The sequence below is a fragment of the Lithobates pipiens genome, unplaced genomic scaffold (assembly GCF_037356315.1).
Source record: "Lithobates pipiens isolate NorthernLeopardFrog02 unplaced genomic scaffold, aLitPip1_a1.2 Scaffold_19, whole genome shotgun sequence".
Taxonomy (NCBI): Eukaryota; Metazoa; Chordata; class Amphibia; order Anura; family Ranidae; genus Lithobates; species Lithobates pipiens.
The window spans coordinates 70,125,715-70,149,753 of NW_027507764.1; the positions used below are offsets into that span (position 1 = coordinate 70,125,715).

Below are 24,039 nucleotides of genomic sequence, written 5' to 3' on the forward strand. Positions count from 1 at the left end.
AAGAAAGCCATTGTTGAAAGAAAGGCATAAGAAGTCCTGCTTGCAGTTTGCATGAAGCTATGTGGAAGACACAGCAAACACGTGGAAGAAGGTGTTCAGATCAGATGAGACCAATATTGAACTTTTTGGCCTAAAAGCAAAATGCTATGTGTGGGGGAAAAATAACAATGCACATCCCCCTGAACACACCATCCCCATCGTCAAAGATGGTGGTGGCAGCATCATGTTGTGGGGATGCTTTTCTTCAGTAGGGACAGATAAGCTGATCAGAGTTGATGGGAAGATGGATGAAGCCAAATACAGGGCAATCTTAGAAGAAAACCTGTTAGAGTCTGCAAAAGACTTGAAACTGGGGCGGAGGTTCTCCTTCCAGCAGGACAACAACCCTAAACATACAGCCAGAGCTACAATGGAATGGTTTAGATCAAAGCATATTCCTGTGTTAGAATGGCCCAGTCAAAGTCCAGACATAAATCCAATTGAGAATCTGTGGCAAGACTTGGAAAATGCTGTTCACAGACACTCTCCATCCAATCTGACAGAGCTTAAGCTATTTTGCACAGAAGAATGGGCAAAAAAGTCACTCTCTAGATGTGCAAAGCTTGTAGAGACATCCCCAAAAAAAGACTTGCAGCTATAATTGCAGCAAAAGGTGGTTCTACAAAGTATTGACTCAGGGGGGCGGAATACAAATACACGCCACACTTTTCACATATTAATTTGTAAAAAAATGTAAAAACCCTTTATCATTTTCCTTCCACTTCACAATTATGTGCCACTTTGTTTTGGTCTATCACATAAAATCCCAATAAAATACATTTACGTTTTTGGCTGTAACATGGCAAAATGTGGAAAATGTCAAGGGGTGTGAATACTTTTTCAAGGCACTGTAGAGATTACATTTAGGACTACAAGTTCAATTTTATTAAAGACATTGTGTAATTATCACTCTTAGCTGTCAGGCAGCAGGCTTCCAAACAGTACAAACCACTTTTTCAAGCTGATTTATAGCTGACCTATGAAACAGATATACACTATGTAACAGAGAGACCAGATTACATACACTGCAGAATGGGTCCCATAGGGGTTACCACTTTCTACCTCTGCAATAGCAGAGATAACACAGTCTTATTTAGTCAGGTATACCCTATAGTACTTGAAGTATAACTAAACCCAAGAACAAAAATGTAATACATTGCAGTATGCCCATCTTTAGATGTAGTATCTACATTAGTACATTTTTAGCAAGTACAGGAAATACCTATTAATCTGTGAGATGAAATGGAGGAAAAAATGATCTACTCTTTCTCTTATCCCATCAATCCAACATGTAATGAAGATGAACAAAGGCAGACATGTTCGAAATCCAATCTGGTTGTCAAATAGTGGTGAGGTTGGGTTCAGCCAAACTCGAAAGTGAGCCGCCATTGATAGAACAATCAGCTGAGGCCAGAACATTTCCCGCTCCACAGCTACATGTCCACAAAGGGGCGAGAATGCTTGTGAATTCTTGTGATATCACTGACCTAATATAGCCACATTGCCATATTGCATCAACATCATTGTGGCCATATTAAGTCAATGATATCACAAGAATCCCCACCCCTTTGTACATAGGTACAGCTATGGGACAGGAAATGTTCTGGTCACATCTGTTTTACCCAATAATGATGGCTCGGAACCAAACCCAAACTCATTACTAGTGGCAGCCATAGATACACTGGAGGAATAAGCTTAGCTATACTGGGGCAGGAAACAGGTTATTCCCAGGACCACCAGATGAAAATATGGGGAAGAAAATCCTGAAAAAAGAAAACAAATACAGCCACCACATCTAAAGATTACATTTCTGTTTTTTGGTTTGGATACACTCTAAAGCCCCATACACACTATCAGATTTTCTGCTGTTTTTTTCCTTCAGATTTACCAAAACCATATAATATGAGGTCAAACCTTAGGTGTTTAAATTTGTATGCAATCAGGTAGGCCCTTGCACTACATGGTTTTGGTAAATCTGAAGACAGAAATCAGCAGAAAATCTGATAGTGTGTATGGGGTTTCAGTAGTTTGTAGGCAGGTGCAGTCTGCTTCCTCCACTGTAGGTGGCGCTAGCAAGACACATCACAGCTTAGAGAGGAAGTCGGGAAATGTGGTTTCTCTATGGTTTCCTGGTCCCTGGGTGCAGCGTTCCAGCTTTTGAGCTGCATTTAGATGACCCTCTTTTTAAGTCCCTGCTCCCCAGGTTTTGGCACCCATTTGCCTGTGGGTAGTGTAGGGGCAGGTTTCTCTTCTGTCAGGGTCAATATTAGCAGCAGAGAAATGTTCCAGATGAGAAGGGAAAGCTTAGGGCTCGCTATTTCCTTGGACATCTTGCCATTTGGATATGAGATGGCCAAGCTGCATTCTGCCCTTTCAGAAGGGGTGGACTGACAACTCATGGGACCCCTGGGCAATAGGAGATATGGGGCCACACAGTATACACACACACACACACAGTATACAATCACACAGTATACACATACATGTACACACAGTATACACAGACATGTTTCTATTGGCTGAGAAGGTACTGGAGAGGTGGGGCAGCTATAATCTTGGGATTTTTAGACTAAAAGGATGTCTGTAAGGGACATTTCAGAGACAGATGTAAAAAAAAACACAGATTTTTACATACTGTCCCTGGTTTTACTGATGCTGGCAACCCTGATGGGGACCCCTAGTGGCCCAGGGCCCTCGGGCAGTGCCCGAGTGGCCCAATGGTCAGTCCGCCCCTGCCTTCCAGGCAGATGGTGTCAGTTCGGCTGATACCTGCTTCTATTCATGCATTCTTTAGTGCTCTGGGTTGAGCCCTCTCCCACCAGGTTTGCATAGCTCCCAACTGTCCCTGATTTTGAGGGACTGTCCCTGATTTGGAGCATTGTCCCTCTGTCCCTCATTCCTCTTTAATTGTCCTTTTCATTTTGGTCTGATCCATATAGTTGTATATAAAATGCACTTTTTACCTTTCAAAAAGTGTTTCCCAGAGCTAAACTGCTCATCCAAATTCGAAATGGCTGCATTCGTAAATTTGAAAGCCAATATAAAGGAATAGTAGTGGTAAAAAAAAAAGCCCTTGTGAATTTAATTAAAGTGGAGTTCCCCTAAAAAAAATAAAGATAAAAATCAGCAGCTACAAATACTGCAGCTGCTGACTTTTAATAATTGGACACTTACCTATCCCAGGGTCCAGCGATGTGGGGGAACGAACCCCCGCTCGTTCCCCCCTCCGCTCGGCGGTGCCGGAATTCTAACTGTGGGCACCCGGCTGTGGCTTCACCCACTGCGCATGCGCGAGATTGGCGGCGCAGTCATCTGGGACCTGTCACGTGTCCCAGATGACTGACAGGAGGGAGGGGGCAGAGCTGATCCCTTCCTGCGCCGAGGGGAAGTGACATCAAGAGCCCAGGCACTGAAAGAGGCAGACTACAGGGGACCCCCTAGCAACAGGCATTTAGAGGTGAGTTAAACAAAAAAAATTCACATATTTTTTTTTTTTTTTTTGGTGATTTTTTTTTTTATGTGCAACACCACTTTTCTATTGGTTACTTCTCCTTTAAGGGGGCGTGGCAGGGGGCATGTCCTATGTCTACATACATTTGCTAGTAGGTGTCCCTCATTCCTATCGCAAAATGTTGGGAGGTATGGGAGTGTGGTGAACTGTTTTGCCTTTACTGCAATACAAGTTCTACTGATTGCACCTGGACTGTATGTGTGAGTTATGATTGCACCACGCTGCACCCACGTACAAGTTCATAGTGGCCTGCCCATCTGGAGTGGCATTTTCATGATGTATTACAACTTGTGTATAAGGCATCACTTACGTGGTCATTTGTTCTTGCAGTGATTCTGTTATATTCCCTTCAGCTACTGTTGACATATTTTCTAAAGATCAATGAAATAATTGTTATATTTCAGAAATGGCTAAACCTTGTAGTTACAAAGAGGTCATTTCAGGCTCTAAAGCCCCGTACACACGAGCGGACTTTTCAACATCCAAAGTCCGACGGACTGAGTCCGTCAGACTATTCGATCGTGTGTGGGCTGCAACGGACTTTTGACTCGCCAAAGTCCGAAGGACTTTAGAATATGGAACATGCTTCAAATTTTTCCGAAGGAACTCCGCCGGACCCGGTCCCTTCGAAAAATCCGCTCGTGTGTATGCTACTCCGACGGACTAAAACCGACGCTAGGGCAGCTATTGGCTACTGGCTATGAACTTCCTTATTCGAATCCAGTCGTACGTCATCACGTTCGAATCCGTCGGAGTTTAGTGTGATTGTGTGTGGCCAAGTCCGCTCAGCCGAAAAGTCTGTCAGAACTCCGTCGGAATTCCAGCAGAACTCCGACGGAACTCCTTCGGAAGTCTGTCGGACATAAGTCCTCTCGTGTGTACGGGGCTTTAGGCCTCTTGCAGACAGACACCTAAAACACCATGTTTTTTAGGAATTCAGGCTATTCTTTTTAGTGATCTATATGCAGCCCATTGTTTTTAATAGGCTTGTACACACAGGCATGTAAACTTGCGCTGATATAGTTCAGTAAAAAAAAAAAAAAAAAAATCAGCGTTACCGGTCAGTATTTTTACATGCATATATGCGTAAATACGCATATAAGAATGCAAATTTGTGCTGGTGCCAAACTCCTTTAAGTAAAGAAAAGCTAGAAGAATTTTTATGCATGTGTGCACGTACGCTCAAATATGCGCATGCGTTATACAGCCTATCGTTGCAGTTTTACGGGCAGTTCACACATCAGTACTGTGTGCAAGTAACCTAATAAATCTTTAATACAACGCCTTTATCTTTATTACATTGGAGATCAGAATGCAAACATTTACCACTGACTGTCTACTGGGTTTAGATGAGTGAAGGGATCACTACAAACTGCCCACACTAAGCAGGAGAGCACAGCTTGGTCAGTTCTCCTTTGCTGGGAACTCAGCCTGCTCTTCTGCAATGATCAGACATCCCCCATAAAGCCTTTTACTGGGAAGTTCAGTGTGCTGCTGGTTCTCCTCCACCAGCTCTTATGCCGCTGAGAACAGAGGGAATGTGATCATTGACCACTTGCCGAACACCTTATAGCCCATTTTCTGCTACAAGGCGGACGCGCAGCACAGAATCACATATATATACATGACCCTGCACTTCCAATTTATGAGCGCGAGTGTGCGCTGTCAGCGGCTCCATAACGCTGTGATTTTACACAACGGTTCCCGCAGACCAGGTGTCCTCCGGCACCCGCTCATCATTCGGTAGATTGACAGAATGCTAGTCTGCCTATGTAAACAAGGCAAACATGGATCCTGTTTTCCAGTAAAGCAGAAACACAGATCCACTAGTAAAAAGCACCTCCCCCACTACACGTAAACATTATCTAGGCACACATTTAACCCTTTGATCACCACTAGATGTTAACACCTTCTCAGCCAGTGTCATTAGTACAGTGACAGTGCACATTTTTAGCATTGATCACTGTATTAGTGTAATTGATCCCCAAAAAAGTGTAAACGGTATCTGTTACGTGTTCTATTTGTGCATGGCAATATAGCATCCCCGCTATACTTCGCTAAAAGCTACCATTACTAGTAAAAAAACAAAAAATAAAAAAAAATATCCCATGGTTTGTGGACGCTATAACTTTTGCACAAACCAATCAATATACGCTTATTGGGATTTTTTATAGCAAAATATGTAGCAGAATATATATCAGCCTAAATTGATGAAGAAATTCAAATTTTTTTAATGATGTGATTTAGAGCATAAAGTAAAAAATATTGCTTTCTTTTCAAAATTGTTGGTCGTACTTTGTTTAAAACGCAGAAGAAGAAAAAATGCAGAAGTGAACTAATACCACCAAAAGAAACTGTATTTGTGGGGAAAAAAAGGACATCAATTTTATTTGGGTACAGTGTTGCACAGCCGCACAGTTGTCAGTTAAAGTAATGCAGTGCAGTATTGCAAAAATGGCCTGATCATGAAGGGGGGTAAACCTTCCGAAGGTCAAGTGGTTAAAAAGGAAAAAATTTTAAATGTGTTTTTAATTCACAAATATTTTGCCTTTCATTTCTATTATAAACTAAATGGGTTGTTTTATGCCCCATACACACGATCGGAATTTTGATCGGAAAAAGCTCTGATGGTTTTCCCGACGGAATTCCGACGGGATTTCGCTCAAGCTGTCTTGCATACACATGGTCACACCAAATTCCGACCGTCAAGAACGCGGTGACGTACAACACGTACGACGGGACTAGAAAAAGGAAGTTCAATACCCAGTAGCCAATAGCATCCACCTCGTAGTTGAATCTGAGCATGTGTGAGGTTTTGCGTGTCAGAATTGCATACACACGATCGGAATTTCCGATAGAAAGTTTTTCCATCAGAAAAATTGAGAACCTGCTCTCAAATTTTTGCTGGCGGGAATTCGGCCTGCAAAATTTCGATGGAGCATACACATGGTCGCATTTTCCGATGAAACACTCTCATCGGTCTTTTGCTGGCCGAAATTCCAATCGTGTGTACGCGGCATTACATGGTGAGGGTTTACAATTACTTTAAGCCATGTGCTGCTTAGAAGTCATCATTAATGGGCTCTGTTAGCAGTGCAATAAAAGAACAAAGTGTGACATGCAAGACTGCATTTTATTTTGTTATCATTCTTTCATTTTGTTTTTGTTGAAGTTGAACTCCAGGCAAGCGGCTAAAGACACAGATTAAATATATATAAGGAATCTGCTTTACCTGCCAACGGATTTGTATTTCTGTCCAATCATTTACACAGAACTGTCATGTCCGGCAGGGTAAGAGATGTGATTTTTACTGCTGCGATTTAGTAACGCTTACAGGTCTTGTCCCTTTCCCACCCCTGTGACTGGACAGTGAAAGGAGTAATAGCAGACTGGTGATTTCATCTCTATGGCATTCCGCTATCTCCTCCTATCAACATGTCCCTTGTTTGAACATGAGTACTGTAGCCCAACTTGCTAGTTCTTTGTGCTGCCTCTCCTCCCAGTCTGAGCTCTGTTGTACAGGAACTGGAAGAAGTTAAGACCAAGTCATATTCAGATACACTATATCAGTGATGGCGAACTACATTTCCTATGATGCTAATGAACTCTGTGGTGTAGTTGAGCATCATGGGAAATGTAGTTCCAAAACATCTGGGGTGCCAAGGTTCACCATCACTGCATTTGACATCCAACCTCACGCATCCATGTCTTTATGGACCTGGCTTTGTGCACTGGTGTGCAGTCATGTTGGAACTAAAGGGGCCATCCCCAAACTGTTCCCACAAAGTTGGAAGCATGAAATTGTCCAAAATGCCTTGGTATGCTGACGCCTTAAGAGTTCCCTTTACTGGAACTAGTGCCGCATACACACGACCGGACTTTGACGGACTTGGTCCGACGGACAATCCGGCGGACTTTGCAGCTGAGGTCCGCCGGACTTTCAAATGAATGAACTTGGCCACACGATCACTCCAAAAGTCCGACGGATTCGAACGTGATGACCTAGAATAAGGAAGTTCATAGCCAGTAGCCAATAGCTGGCTTAACGTCAGTTTTAGTCCGTCGGACTAACACACAGATGAACGGATTGTCCGCTAAAAGCCGAGTCCGGCGGAAAATTTTGAAGCAAGTCTCATTTCTAGGTCCGCCCGACTTTTGGGCTGAAAAAGCCTGGAGCCCACACACGATCGAATTGTCCGATGGACTCTGGTCCACCGGAAAGTCCGATTGTGTGTACATGGCATAAGAGGCCAAGCCCAACTACTGAAAAACAACCCCACACCATAATCCCCCTCCACTTGATTTGGACCAGTGCACAAAGCAAGGTCCATAAAGACATGGATAAGCGAGTTTGGGGTGGAGGAACTTGACTGGCCTGCACAGAGTCTTGAGTCTCAAACCGATAGAACACCTTTGGGATAAATAAGAGTGGAGACTGTGAGCCAGGCCTTCTCATACACATCAGTGCCTGACCTCACAAATTCTAGAAGGATGGTCAAACATTCCCATAGACACACTTCTAAACCTTGTAGAAGAGTTGAAGCTTTATTACAGCTGCAAAGGGTGGGCCAACTCAATATTGAACCCTACGGACTAAGACTGGGGTGCCATTAAAGTTCATGTGCGTGTAAAAGGCAGGTGTCCCAATACTTTTGGTAATTTACTTTTGCATTTAATACAATAGGGTTGTATAAATGAATGCAGAACTACATTATTTGTCTTTGATAACTGCTTGGAGTACATCTTTAAATGCATGTTTTGCATATCTTGAATGACAAAGGCACTTACTTGTATCTTTGCCCTCAGAAACAAAGCTGTTTGTCATATCCCCAAATATGATTGTCATGAGAGGGAGGGCAGCTCCATGGGCAACTGCTGCGATCGTCCCAACTAGCATCAACAGCCAGTCCAGGGGCCCGGAGTACCGGAACTGAGAAATACGGCAAAAATAGCAACTTATTTAACAGGGGAGAGAAAACAACAGTAACAACAGACAGATATCACTTTGCATCAGACAAGAGAAATCTAATCAAAATTCATTTCAAGCTGGCTCTACACTAGTAGAATTTTGTTCCAAATTTTTCATTCAATTCATTGAATTTTCATTCAATTTTCTAATTGTTAGTGGGGTGAAATCAACATTTATTTTTGACCACAGTGACAAGAAAATTCAAAGGAGCAGGATGGAAAACTTTTCTCAAAAGAATAATGCCCTGTACACACGGTTGGACATTCCGACGACAAAATCCGTCTGATTTTTTTCAACGGATTTTGGCCCAAACTTTTCTTGCATACACACGGTCACACAAAAGTTGTCGGAAAATCCGATCGTTCAGAACGAGGTGACGTACAACCAGGGGCGGACTGACAACTCATGGGGCCCCTGGGCAATAGGAGATTATGGGGCCCCCAGGCAATAGGAGATTATGGGGCCCCCAGGCAATAGATCATGGGGCCACACAGTATACACACACATGCAGTATACACACACAGACACACAATATACACACACAGTATAAACACACAGAATACACATACACACACTGAAAAGGTACTGGAGAGGCGGGGCAGCTATAATCTTGGGATTTTTTTTAAAAACACTGATTTTTACATACTGTCCCTGGTTTTATTGTGGCTGGCAACCCTTAGTGGCATGGGGCCCTCGGGCAGTGCCCGAGTGTCCAAATGGTCAGTCCACCCCTGCGTACAACACATACGACGGGACTATAAAGAGGCCAGTAGGCAATAGCTTTCATCTTGTAATTTATTCTAAGCATGCGTGGCACTTTGTGTGTCGGAATTGTCTACACACGATCGGAAATTTAAACGATCGGATTTTGTTGTCGGAAAATTTTGGATCCAGATCTCAAACTTTGTGTGTCGGAAATTCCGATGGAAAAAGTCCGATGTAGCCCACACACGATCGTAATTTCCGACAACACAGTCCGATCGCACATTTTCCATTGGAAAGTCCAACCGTGTGTACAGGGCATAGGGCTCCGTTCACATCTCCATGTTCTGAATGGCGGGGCGGCAGTGCTACGATTCCCCCGGCGACTCGACATAGCGGCAAATTGCGGGATTCCCCATGTGTTCCCTGTGACTTCTAAGTCCAAGTACAAGAGCGTCTTTTGGATGACAGGCATCCCGCGATTCTGTTTGCCTGATTTTATCGCGATTGTCATCTGGTGAATCGTGTTAAAATTTCACCGCGATTGGGGTGCCGTTAGAAGTTACAGGGAACACACGGCGTCCCGTGATTTTCCGTTATTTCGAATCGTGGGCGGAGTCGCGCCACGATTTAGAACGCGGAGATGTGAACAGAGCCTAAATTTCAAGAAATGTATGTGGTTTTTGTTTTGGAAAATTATATTATTACAAAATTGAATGTTAAAAGCAAATTTTGAAGTACTGTACTTACATTCTACCACTCATTGAAAGTACAAAGAATTTTTGTACAAATGTTCCTTTGAAAATCCACTAGTGTATAATTAGCTTTACTCGTAAAGAGCCTCTAGATGTTTTAAAGGGGAATAAAGTTCCACCCACTAAACTATTAGTATTGTTGTTTGCTATGATGATCATTATTTTCAGTGAGGAGAGCCAAAGAAAGCTAAAAATAATTGGACATTATGACCAAATTATAGCTTAAAGTGATTGTAAAGGTAAATTTAAATAAAATGTAGCTGCTCTGTGCAATGCAATTGCACAGAGTGGAAACGAACATCCTCTTTTCGGATCTCCTGCTGGCACTCCTGACCTCTCTCCTCTGTCCAGTGCCCCCCATGGGAAGCCGCATTTTATGGGGGCACTCATGCCTGCTTATACCTGAACCCCTCTGCTGCATCCATTGACACAGACAGTGGGACTCGGCCCCGCCCCCTGCTTCCTTGTCACTGGCTTTGATTGACAGCACTGGGGGCCAATGGCTCCCGGTGCCCCAGCAAAGCCTGCGAGACACGGAAGTAAGGGGAGAGAAGCATTGCAGACATGCATGGCGCTGGATCGAATGGGAGCTCAGGTGTGTAAGATGGGGGTGAGGAGGGATGCTGACACCTAAACATTTTTTACCTTAACCACTTGTCGACCACCCAAATACATATATTGTGAAGTGGCAGCTCTCCTGCACAAAATCACGTACAGGTACATGGTTTTGCTCTTCCGGGTATGTGGCACGCACGTGCGCTGCCGGTGACCAGCTCCTGCTGTGATTGGACACAGCAGGAGCCAATCAGGGGGTCAGATGGACCCCATGTCCACTGGGACTCACCGATCATTCCGAGAGAGGCAGAGCGGCAGTCTGCCTATGCAAAATAGGCAGATCACCGTTCTGAAAAAGGAAGACAGAGATCCTGTGTTTCTGCTAAGGATCTCTGTCTCCCCCACAGTTAAATAATCTCCCCCAGAGTTAGAAAGCACTTTCTAGGGACACTTTTAACCCTTTGATCGTCCCTAATGTTAATCTCTTCCCAGCCAGTGTCAATAGTACAGTGACAGTGCATATTTTGTAGCACTGATCACTATATTAGTGTCACTGATCCCCAAAAAGTGTCAAAAGTGTCACTTAGTGTCTGATTTGTCCACCTCAATTTCGCAGTCCCGCTATAAGTCACTGATCGCCGCTATTACTAGTAAAAAAAAATAATAATAATAATAACAATTCCATAAAAATATTCAATAGTTTGCAGAAGTTTTTACACAAACCAATCAATATATGCTTATTAGTATTTTTTTTACCCAAAAATATGTTTTATAGCAGAAAGTAAACAAATATTGCTTTGTTTTTTCAGAATTGTCTGCCTTTTTTTTTGTTTATAGAGCAAAAAATAAAAACCGCAGAGGTGATCAAATACCGCCAAAAGAAAGCTCTATTTGTGGGAAAAAAAGGGACATCAATTGTATTTGTGTAGAGCGTCGCACGACCACGCAATTGTCAGTTAAAGGGGGGTAAATCTTTTGGAGTTGAAGTGGTTAATAAAAATATTTAGGTTTTACAACCGCTTTAATGAATATAGCAGCATAATGCTGTTTTTTCTTGTAGTAAAAAGATCATTTAAAAGTGTCGCTCCACCTAAATCTGATATTTTAGTTTTTTTGTCGATGCTGGAGAGTAAAACCTGCTGTCAGTTTCTTATATCTCCTTGGGATTCTATTGGTAAAATCCTTATGGAATTTGGTAAATACATTTTTATTCTTTTAGGTGTATGAAAATACTGTCCATCGCAACCAATCAGGATCCTTCATTTTCAACTCATCGCTGTAAAACTGACAGTTGGAAGCTGATCAGTTGCTATAAGCAGCAAAAGTGTTCTACATTTTTTGGCTTCCATTTATAAGTAACACAGTGCCCTGGATGCTTTTAATCTTGAGCCCCCATATTGATACCTTCGATTCTTACCATTGTGAGCGGTCCCACCATTTTGGCTTTTTCTTTTTTCTTTAACTTGGCAAAAAATCTTTTCTTTTCTCTGCAAATAAAAAAAGTTTAGTTTTTTTGCCAAACTTAAAAAGGTACGCTTTTCTATACCTATAGGATGTTGAAAATTGAGCTGGGATGATGAACATTTCCTGGGGGGGGGGCGTAGCTTGGCTGGAGCCCTGGCTGAGACTGCCACATATTCCTTTACAGTGGATTTGCTGTGATGTGCGGCTTATGGAATACCTTTCTTGCTACTGAGATTGCTCAGATGGTGTTAAAGAAGGTAAAACGTTCTAGAAGTCAGTGTGAGAAAGAACTGGTAGGCAAGTGCTTGGCTAAGAATGGAGAGTGACAGAAACACTGGCAGCAGGTGTTTTCTGTAGCTGCTGCCCTGTGGTGAAAGAGCTGCATTTTCTCTGTACAGACCATGACCTTCTCTTGCCATGAGGGAGACTGGAGAGTGCACATCACTGTCCAGTGTGCACCGTTACTGCTGCATAACAGCGGCCTGAGTGGGATCCGGAATGCTGAGTTCAGGACTGCCAACAGACAGAGTCACCTGGGTGCAGAGCAGAGAGTGGACTAATTGTGTTTGACCGAATGGTGAGATGGAATATTGCTGGGACTAGTGAACAGGTGCTGTAGGGATTTTTCAATCTGCTGGTAGAGAGACTGAGCCCTTCAGGCACTGACCATACAACCATCTAGTAGTCTTATTGCTGCTGCAGGCTTGACTGGGACTATTTTTAAGTGCACCAATTTTACAAATGGGCCCCAACACTACCTGGCTGAAGAGTTGGTCTAAAAACTGTCTCTTTACAGCTACTATTATGAGACCGTTACCTATTGCTTATGCTAAGAGAGGACATTGCACCATATTCTAGCCATTCTCCTAGAATGCATTTTAGACTAGTTATAGTACTATTATTCACATTGCCGTTAAGGCTTATATGTACTGTTTATTGCTAACTTTGTTGATTCATGAGTTAATCCCAGTCTAATGATACAGAACTCTATTCTAAATTACTTTGGCATAGTAATTATACTGTCTAGTGGACTGTGTCTGAGCCTACTTTCTATGTGTTCATTTATGCTCAAACCATCATTTATTCTAACCCATACCTATACATTGAGTTAATTTACCACTAAACAGTCTTGTGTCCATTTCCTGGTGCTAAGTCACAGCCGGATTAAAGGTATCTATACATTCTATTTGTGTTCTTAAGGGTGCTTGCAATAACTTTCATTCAACCATATGTGTTAGAGGGGCTGAGGTTGTTCTTAGAGTCAGACACTTTATGGTTCATACACACTGAGCTATTATAGGCATAAAATATTAGCCATATTAGCCAACTCCACGTTTTGTTTTTCAAGTTCGGAGAGCCACAGTTGGAACATGCAATCAGTCTTAGAAGTGAATAGCTGTATGGCCCTGTTCTCGTAAAATTGTAGATATTTCATTCCATTGGTATTTACCCTTGCATGCACACATGACATATCCGTGGTCTGGAGTTGCTGTGCGTGTGAGGCCATTTTTAGCCTAGCAACTAATCAGATTCTAGCTTAGCTGACATTCCTCAGGTCAGTTCAAATCTTATTGAGCAGTAATACAAATATAACGCTGTGTCAGAGGTTTTACATTAGGCCCTATGCGTCCTTTTACTCTGAAACAGATTATAACAATAAATACTTAAAAACAAATGTACATTATTGTGAATGTATCCATTACTATCTGTGTATGCTTTGCAAAGTTAACTATTAAAGCAACTGCTAACTGTAATCTGGTTACTGACTAATTAAATCACCTGTTTGGGTTGGGTTCTTCAATGGTCATTGCTTCTTCTTCTTCTGGCCCATTGACTTGGCTTTTTCCATTTATGCCATCCACTCCAGTGCTCTGCTTACCTGCCATCTCTTCAGCAACTGAAGAAACAAAGAAAACCTCCCTTAGTCATACTTCTTTCTGAGATGGCAAAGAGAGACACCTAAAGTAAGGAAACAGCCCTAGCATACCCCATATCCTGGACTAAGAAGAATGAATGTGCAAGAAATTGTTGGAAACCTCTGTCTTTTTTAGCACAAGCTGGCCCAGGATTGGTGGGTCAGAAGATTTGGTGAGTGAGCTGTGAAGGTGGAGGCAATTAACATGGAGAGGAGATAATTGATGGTTATGTGATGGAGGACACCGTGTTTGGACACTTAGACTGCATTCACACGACAGCATTTAGAATTGCGGGCAGATTTTCTGCCAATATGCCCGCGTGTTGAAAGCGCCGATGTATAAATCAAAATCGCAGAACTCGCATTCGAGATGCCATTCATTGGAATGACACCTCAAATTGTGGTGCGTGTTTGCCACAATTGTCACACGATAAAACGCGCAGCATGTTGCCCAAAAGAAGCTCCTGAACTTTTTTTTAGGTGACATGCTTCCCGCGATGTGGTTTGCCGCGATTACAGCACATTTTATGCACCTATATGAAATTGTTATTTATTATTTTAGGTATATTCAAGCACTGTATATATATATGAATTTACTATCAAAACTAATAACCACTGGGATCCAGAGAATACACCTAACCGGATGTGTGAAAGAGGCCCCTAAATGAAAGGGTCTAGCTGCGGAAAAGAGTGGAGGATTAGGCAAGTACATTTTTTTTTTGTTTCCCTAGGCCTCAACAAAATTAACCACTACAAGGTATCTTAATTAAGTTCCCCGCAGGTCCTCTATAATCTATGTAAGAAAAACAACTGTCTATGATGCAAATAGCAACAAATCAAATCATTGCTTTTTACATACACAACAGAAAAGGGACAGTTAGAACCCAGCAGCTGTGGTCAGTAGAGGGCATAAAGGCAGACACAATAAGGGCTTTTCTAGAGAAGTTGTTAACATCAACCCTGCATAAACTCAAATGCAAAATGCAGCGTGTGATAGACGTGCAATTCATTTTGATACAAATCAAAATTTGGACAAAATGTTTTGTTGTTATTCGGAGATTTGGATGTATCAGAATCCCCGATTCACAATAGTAATGCATTGCAAAGAATCCAAAATAAGTTATAATGAAAGCAACTCATTCATTTAATTCAGGTGACATGATGCGATAGTTTAAACCTTTTTGTTTAATAAAGAATGATCCAAATTGACTCGGATTCACTTGTTTTTATTCTAGTGAGTGTAACGTGAATTATAAAAAAAATGCACTACATAATACATATGAAACAGAATACACTGTTGCAATATATAGTTACAGGAAGGTATAAAAGTGAAAAAAGATGATTGCTACTTGTTGTGGGTGGAGTTGAATCCATCAGAATAATTGAATGCTGAATGATAACAGAACAAATGAATCCGAATCTTCAGAAATAGCTTCTGAAAATACTAATTGATTCGGTACAATGAATATAGGAAATAAATCCGAATATACAAAATGAATTTCGAAAACGAATCATTCTAACATAACAAATATCACTGAAATAAATGATTAACTTAACAAATTAATCTTAAACATTTTTTTTCTCATGCACATCTCTAGCGTGTGACAAGAAAAGGCTGTGCTTTACTTGCTTTGCCTGTAATCCAAATGCACCTCAATGGGACCAGCTGCATTAGAAGAAACACAAAGCGTTTAAATCCCCATCTGGGAGCTGCCATCCACACTATTCCATTAAAGTCAATAGGAGATGGCTGACATGCATAAAACATGCTTTTACAGTGTCTATGGCAATGCCAGGTGTGAAGGAAAGCTTGGCACCCCGCTTGCGCCAAACAGTGCCTTCCTACCATCCAAACTCTTCCAGCAGACTGAGAGCTAATACCAGCCCTTTTACCCCAAGCATCGTACACAGACAAAATGTTGAGGTAAAATCCAAAGGAATGACTCTTTATTGAAAAGAAATACAGGCTTTTATACACTTCAAAAGTAGGTCAGTCGCCACATGAACAATAAAACCAAATATTACCCAACAAAGCACAAAATTATAGGGACCTTATGGACTTTACATGCACCAATAAGGGAGGGTAATTCATTAATAAATTGTATTTATACAAATAACATACAAAAATTCATTAAAAACAAATATTACCCAAAACACCACACAATGGTTAGATAACGAGCTAAAGTTGACACAAGGCTAATCCCATTACAAGATCCACCAGGAGTTAGCCATTTTAGCCAGTGACACAATTAACTCCATTAACAATGGGAATTCACACCCAGGAGACCCATAATGGCCCACACATAACGTAACACATAACACAATCAGTGATCCCACCCCACCTTAGACTAGCCTACAAAAGTCTTGAGACCAATTCATACATGTTCCAGCAGTCTGATACAGTGGAATTAATTTGTCTCTTTAAATTTCTTGAGGGAGATTGTTTATTAATATTTCTGTCCCAAGTGAAGGAGCCTCTCCCACCCAGTTTGCAGGAGAGCCACCATATTTCCTCTGACCATTAACCTGTACAAGATTATTATTACACCTTTCCATCCACCCCAGAAGCGAAGCTTTATTGTCCTTATTCAGAGAATTAATCCAAGCCTCGCTCTCAGAGTTCATCACATCATTGTCCATCATTGGAGAATGATATGCTCTCTTATGGGCCATTATTAGTGGGTCGGAGGCTTGCCACTAGTCTTTTCCAAAAGCCCCTTTCCTAATTGGGGCTGTCATACCAGGTTTGAAATATTTTCTAATAACTCTCTGAAACTTTTTATCCATGCAATAACATTAAAGCCAATTTCACAGACAACTGTTAGAAGAAGTACTGTACTTGGGTGTATGGCCCTTTAAAACAGTTTCTGTATTACACTTTGTTTGCCCTCTTGGGTACCATTACACATACCTCCCAACTGTCCCTTATTTGGAGAAACTGTCCCACTTTTGGAACCAAACCCCCTGTTCTTCCTTGGCTGTTCCCATTTTTGACCTGATGTAAGGTCCTCTATAATAAAAAAATATATTATTTACCTATCAAAAGTGTTTTACTTCACTAAACATTTGATCTAAGCTTTAAATTCTTGAAAAGCAAAAATGACAGAAAAATAGTGATAACAAAATTGAGTTAAATCAATAATTTTTTTTTTTTTTGTGCATAAATCCTCATAGTACATGTTACTGGAGGCATGGCAGAGGCATGATATTCGTCTATATTCTTTGTTCTATAATGTGTCCCTCTTTCCCATCTTACAAAGCTGGGAGATATGCCGTAACCGTTACACTCAGAACTTCTGCTGCTACACAGAAAACTGGAACTAGAATAAACAGTTACACAAAGGAATCACACACATTATGAAATCCTACCTAGAATTCTCTTCAACAAAGGCTTGATTCCAACTCCTCTCGTACTACAATGAGTTAGCTTATGGTTTATATACTCCAGATTTTGGCTATGAAGTCATGAATCCAGCTCCTCCCTTTCTAGGGATGGGTTAATATTAATACTATTAATGAAAGGAGCCAGCCCTGCCTTACTCCCAGTGCACATTAACCAGGAATTACATCACGATGTCCTCTGTATTCTGTACTGCTGATGACTTCAAAATACTCACCGCACGTGAAAATTAACTTGAGAAAACATTTACTTAGGACAGATGGAGAGGTTGTCAAAGGACAAATGGCACCCACAAACATTTAAAATAATTTCAATCTGATCATTCAGCATACCAGCAATTCATTTCTTTCAATTTCAGATGTTTATTTAGGGGTCCTCAAATTCATAAACCACAATCCCGGGCATTTCCTTTCCAGGCCAATTTTCAGCTTTCAGAGCTGTCACAATTAATGACAATGGCACGTTATATAACACTGTACCCAAACAAAATTTTTATCATTTTTTTTTTCATACAAATAGAGCTTTCTTTTTTGTTGAAAAGTCCGCTCGTGTGTACGCGGCAATAGAAAGACTGCCAGGCATCAGTAAAAGTTAAAAAACATCCCCTGGAGTTGGTGGTCAGTAGGATTTAAAAAATGCCCCAATGCTTATGGTCAATGGCAGTAAAAAAGCCCCAATAGTCTGTATGTGGCGGAGCCTACTCACCCTGCATGTGTGGGTACCTTTCGCACAGAGTGAGCTCATCAATGCCGGGACCAGGCAGGGACTGTGGGCCATGTGAAGAATCAAACATTAACCACTTGCTTACTGGGCACTTAAACCCCCCTCAGTCCCAGACCAATTTTCAGCTTTCAGCGCTGATGCACTTTGAATGACAATTGCGCGGGCATACAACACTGTACCCAAATGAAATTTTTATCATTTTTTTCCCACAAATAGAGCTTTCTTTTGGTGGTATTTAATCACAGCTGGGAGTTTTATTTTTTGCTAAACAAACAAAAAAAAATGCAAAAAAAAAAATCATGTTTAATAGTTTGTTATAAAATTTTGCAAACAGGTAATTTTTCTCCTTCATTGAAGTGCGCTGATGAGGCGGCACTGATAGGCTGCACTGGTGGGCACTGATAGGCTGCACTGGTGGGCACTGATAGGCTGCATTGGTGGGCACTGATAGGCTGCACTGGTGGGCACTGATAGGCATAGTTAAGGCGGCACTAATAGGCACAGATAAGGCGGCACCGATGGGCACAGATAAGGCGGCACTGATGGGTAAAGATGGGCACAGATAAGATGGCACGGATGGGTGGCACTAAGGGGCACTGATAGGTACCACTGATAGATGGGACTGATGGGCACTGATAGGTGGCACTGATAGGTGGCTCTGATAGGTGGCACTGATGGGCGGCACTGATGGGCACTGGTAGATGACACTGATGGGCACGGATATGTGGCACTGGGGTGCAGCACCTTTGTTGAGGCAGATTGTGGGCACTGTTGGGTGGCACTGCTGGGTGGCACTGCTGGGTGGCACTGTGGGCACTGCTGGGTGGCACTATGGGCACTGCTGGGTGGCACTGACGGGGGGCACTTATTTTTTAATCATCTTTATTGATGAGGGGGCAGGTGGGCACTGGCAGGGCTGGACGTGATCGGGACTGATGTCCCGATCACGGCCGCCGGTGATCGGCTCAGCGCGAGGAGGAATAATAGCTGATTACCGGCTCCGTTATATCACATGATCAGCTGTCATTGGCTGACAGCTGATTACGTGATAAGGGGTCGGGATCGACCCCTTGCTCTGATCGGTGATCAGGCGAGTCTCGCAGGCTCGCCGATCACAGAGCGCGCCGCGCACACCTCTCAGGGGGCGCGCAGGCCACTCGTGCACGGGGCGACGTCAATAGACGTAGTCCCGGAAAAGGAGATCCGCGCTGTAGCCGTCATTCGGCTATAGCGCGGGTCTCAAGTGGTTAAGGCAGTTCCCCGACTTAGAGATGAGCTTTCACTGTGTGCAGTAATAAAGTGCAGACTTGCCCCATGTCACTACACATTGTAACTTGTATGTTTTTATTAGGAGGGACACGCTGAGTTTGTGCCCACTCCACCAGTCCAGTGTATCTCTGTTACTTCCCTCCCAGTAACAGAATGGTGTCCCATTGAGGATAGCCCAGACCTCCTGTGTGCCCTCACTTAATTCTTCCCATTACATATCTCAGTACCAGGCCATAGCTCTCTGTAACGATAGTCTGCTCCCGGTTACTATGAGAGATTGGCCGATAGGGAGGGAGCCAGAACATCGCCCCCTCACTACTGGACGACCTTACCAGGTACCACGCCTATCAACTGATTGCTTTTAGATTGTTCCTACACTTGGATACCCATAGCAACTACACTCCTCTACGTGTGTCCTGCTGAGTTAACTCTTTTGTAGTAGTGTTGCTTCATACCCCATTGTGCAAATACAGACCCAGATTCCTTTGGAATACGCCAGAACCAATATGCACCCCTTTGAATATCTTCAGACCAGGCTCATAATGGTTAATATAACTTTACTGTTAAGATGCAGCATGGCGGTACATAACAAATAACGTCTTTTTCCTAATCCTAACTAAGATAACGTAGTGGTCCAGGCATACTTTCATGACATGAGTCCATAAATGCAATGTTCATGGTTTGGATGCTGTCCATGATTCCAGGTCTCTTCTGCACCACACTTCAATCTTATTATGTCTTTGCCTTACAGTTTTTTTTTATATTTATGTTTTTTCCTGCGGGTATACAACCGCTTTAAGGCATAGCAATGGAAACACAGCCAAGTACACAGAGTTTCTTGCAGTGATTTCAAAACCTAACATATAACTCCAACTGCTTAAATTATATCTCTTCTCATAGGATGAGCTGCAGCAAATAACACAAGAGAATAACAAAACTTGGGTATGAGCTAAGTCACTTGGGAGCTCTCTCAACGAGGGACTAAGAAAAGGTCTGTGCCCTCCAGTTTCCTCCTGGCCCCCCAAGTACTATACTGTTTTCTCATGGCCCCATATACTGTTCTATCCTGGCCTCCATATACTGTTCCCTCCTGCCCCCCATACTGTTCTCTCCTGGTTCTCTGTATTCTCTCCTGACCCCACAGTACTGTTCTCCCCTGCCCCCCCCCCCCTGTACTGTTCCCTCCTGGCCCTTCTGTGCTGTTCTCTATTGGCTCCACTGTACTGTTCCCTCCTGGCCTCCCTATACTGTTCCCTTATGCCCCCGTGAACTGTTCCTTCTTGGCCCCCTGAACTGTTCCCTCTTGGCCCCCTGAACTGTTCCCTCTTGGCCCCCTGTACTGTTCCCTCCTGGAACCCCTGTACTGTTCCCTCCTGGCCCCCCTGTACTGTTCTCTCCTGGCCCCTCTATACTGTTCTCTTCTGGTCCCCCTATACTGTTCTCTCCTGGCCCTCCTGTGCTGTTCCCTCCTAGGCCACCCAGGACTGTGCTGTGCTCTCTTGACCCCCTTGTACTGTTCTCAACTGGCGCCCTTGTACTGTTCTCTCCTGGCCCCCCTATACTATTCCCTCCTATCATTGCCTCCTGGCTCCCTATACTGTTCTGTCCCGGCCCTTTATATCATTCCCTCCTGGCACCCCTGTACTGTTCTCTACTGCCCCCCTGTACTGTTCCCACCTAACTCCCCTATTCTGTTACCTCCTGAACCTGTTGTACTGTTCCCTCCTGCCCCCCCTGTACTGTTCTTTCCTGGCCCCCGGTACTGTTCTCTCCTGGTCCCCCTATGCTTTTCTCTACTGGTCCCCCTGTACTGCTCCCTCCTGACCCCCTATATAATTCCTTCCTGCCCCCTATTCTGTTCTCTCCTGCCCTCCTGTAGTGTTATTTCTTGGCCTCGTATACTGTTCTCTACTGCCCTCTGTACTGTTCTATCCTGGCCCCCCTATACTTTTATCTCCTGCCCTTCTGGTCCCCCTGTACTGTTCTCTTCTGGCCCCCTATACGGTTCTCTCCTGGCCCTCCTGTATTATTCTCTCCTTTCACCCCTGTACTGTTCTCTCCTGGCCCCGTATACATTTCTCTACTGATCCCCTGTACTGTTCTCTCCTGGCCCCCCCTTTACTGTTTCCTCCTGGCCCCCTATATCGTTCCCTCCTGGCCCCTATAGTGTTATCTCCTGGCCCTCCTTTACTGTTCTCTACCCCCCCGTACTGTACCCTCCTGGCCCCCTATACTGTTACCTCGTGACCCCCTTGTACAGTTCTTTCCTGGCCCCCCGTACTGTTCTCTCCTGACCCCCCCCCCTGTACTGTTCTCTCTTGGCCCCCCTATACTTATCTCTAGTGGTTCCCCTGTACTGTTCCCTCCTGGCCCCAATATATGACTCCCTCCTGGCCCCTATATACTGTTCTCTACTGCCCCCCTGTACTGTTCTCTCCCAGCCCCCCGGTACTGTTCTCTCCTGCCCCCCTATACTGTTCTCTCCTGCCCCCCTATACTGTTCTCTCCCACCCCCCCCCCCCCCCCGTACTGTACTGACCACCAATGTCGGGGATAACTTTCACTGCCCTTGACCACCATTGGGGTTTTATATTTCATTGTCAATGATCACCATGTGGGGGAGGGGTTTAATAGTACTAACACCAGTGCTGGGGAATATTGTTGTATTCACTGACACCAATGCTGGGGGATTAGTATTACTGCTACTGACATCAATGCTAGGTATTATTGTACTCCAGCTTCTTCAATGTACATTTTGATACGCTGCAAATATTGCTCTGGTGCAGAACAAATATTCCTAGATGACAAATGATATTTTGGCAAGTAGTTGGTGTGTGTTTTATGGATTTCAGAGTTTGGTTTCCAATTTGAAAACCACTAACAAAATGAGACAAAGCCTATAACTAAGTCATGTGAGGGGACGTTAATGTAACCTGCGTCTCCTTGCTCAAGGAGAGGGTGTGGAATCAGGTAATATTTACAGTAGATAAAGATGTCAGTTTTCAGCATGTGAATGCGGAAATGTGAAATTTTCATTCATTACAGACTGTCCAGCCCAGACCTGTTCCCTCCTCTTCTATGGTTGCCACCTCATCCCTTTAAACCCGAACACATATTAATTACACAGGTTCTGTGGCTGATTAATGTGGTAATTAAACTCACTTGGTGCCTTATCTGCATTTAATTCGCCTCAGAACCTGTGTAATTCAAAGGTGTTCGGGTTTAAAGGGATGAGGTGGCAACTCTATCCTCTTCCCTCATCTCTGATAGTAAAACACGTGAAGAGTTTACATTTCACTGCATGACATCACTGGGGTGACCTCATCCCTGCACTCTCCCGCTTCATTTATGATCGTTGTGGCAGCAATCCAAGGTCACAGTTCCTCTGTGTGAAGTAATACTGGATGTGTCTGGACATGTTCAGAGCTCTGTCTGTCTGTCTGTCTGTCTATCTATCGATCTATCTATCTAGCTATCTATCTATCTATTATCTAAATATTTATCAACTGTGGGGCTTAAAATAAAACTTCTCCTTCTGTATGATTATTATTATTCTACAGGATATAGGGCCAACAGTTTGCACAGCGCTTTACCACTTGGGTGCAGACAGCACACATACAATACAAGAGGAATCAGAGGGCCCTGCTTCATAGAGCTTACAATCTAAAGGGGAGGGACAAGTGATACAAAAGGTAATAACTGTGGGAGATGAGCTGATGGAGAAAATAAAATAAGTCATCAGTGTAAAATGCAGTGATATGAGTGAGACTCATATACTCATATATTGTCTTAGTTTTTTCATTTTCCATCACCATATACAGACAATAGGCTTACCAGAAAGATGCATCCCAGATGGTAGAGGGCAATATACACTCAGACCCCTTTCACACCGAGCCGCCACCAGCGTCGGCGTCAGCGGTAAAGCGGCGCTATTTTTAGCGCTGCTTTACTGTTGTTTTAGCGGCGCTATTCGACCGCTAGCAGGGTTGTTTTAACCCTCCACTAGCAGCTGAAAAGGGGTTAAATCCACCCGCAAAATGCCGCTGGAGCAATTGACAGCAGTATTGCAGCGCTGCCCTATTGATTTCAATGGGGAGTAGCGGTGGAGGAGCGGTGAGTTCACCGCTCCTTCACCGCTCCAAAAAAGATGCTGGCAAGACTTTTTCTGATGCCCTACCAGCGCACCACTCCAGTGTAAAAGCCCTCGGGCTGTATTTTATTTTCTTAAATGATCTTTTACTATTTTTTAGGAACCCTGTTGAGGGGCTTTGGTGAATTAGGGGCGCAAGGGCACCGCCTCTCCCTATCCATGTATTCGGCCCCTAATTCATATGCGGGGCCTCTTGCAAAGCCCCCTTGCCTACTGACTATGTAGGAATAGTCAGGGTAGCCTCTTGCATAATGACAATGTAGGCATAGTCAGTATGCAAGAGGCTACCCTGCAGTCCCTAAAAAATCCTCCAAAAGCCCCTGTCTTCGTTAGGTCTGTCACAAATGTCTTTGACATTTGTTTTACTAAATGAAACAGAAATATTTCCAAGCAGTTTATTCAGCCTTCCAAGTGGACACAGCACATCCTTAGGCTACAAACTGTAGAGAGAAAAGCAGTTCAGTAGGAGGGTGATGCAAGACCCATGACCTACAGAGGGCCATCTCAAAGTCCCATCATCCCTCCCTATAGGATATGAATACTCCGAAAAGCATTAGTCCTTAGAACAGCCTTTCTCAGCCTTTTCA

At 43.3% G+C, this 24,039-nt stretch overlaps 1 protein-coding gene across 2 annotated transcripts in view; it reads right to left on the reverse strand.

Annotated features, from left to right (window-relative positions):
* Window positions 1–17,343, reverse strand: part of LOC143996051 (ATP-dependent translocase ABCB1-like) — a 102,276-nt gene extending 84,933 nt beyond the window's left edge. Inside the window, exons 1-5 of one of the 2 annotated variants that reach the window (XM_077490858.1) lie at window positions 17,280–17,343; window positions 13,775–13,892; window positions 11,949–12,018; window positions 8,339–8,480; window positions 3,861–3,921 (exon numbers count right to left, since the gene is read on the reverse strand). In XM_077490858.1, coding sequence (XP_077346984.1) covers window positions 3,861–3,921; window positions 8,339–8,480; window positions 11,949–12,018; window positions 13,775–13,881 — 380 coding nt within the window. In that variant the 5' untranslated portion in view covers window positions 13,882–13,892; window positions 17,280–17,343. Of the gene's footprint in view, window positions 1–3,860; window positions 3,922–8,338; window positions 8,481–11,948; window positions 12,019–13,774; window positions 13,893–16,821; window positions 16,922–17,279 lie in introns of those variants that run through there. The other variant, XM_077490859.1, reaches the window with a different exon arrangement.
* Between the last annotated feature and the right edge of the window lie 6,696 nt (window positions 17,344–24,039).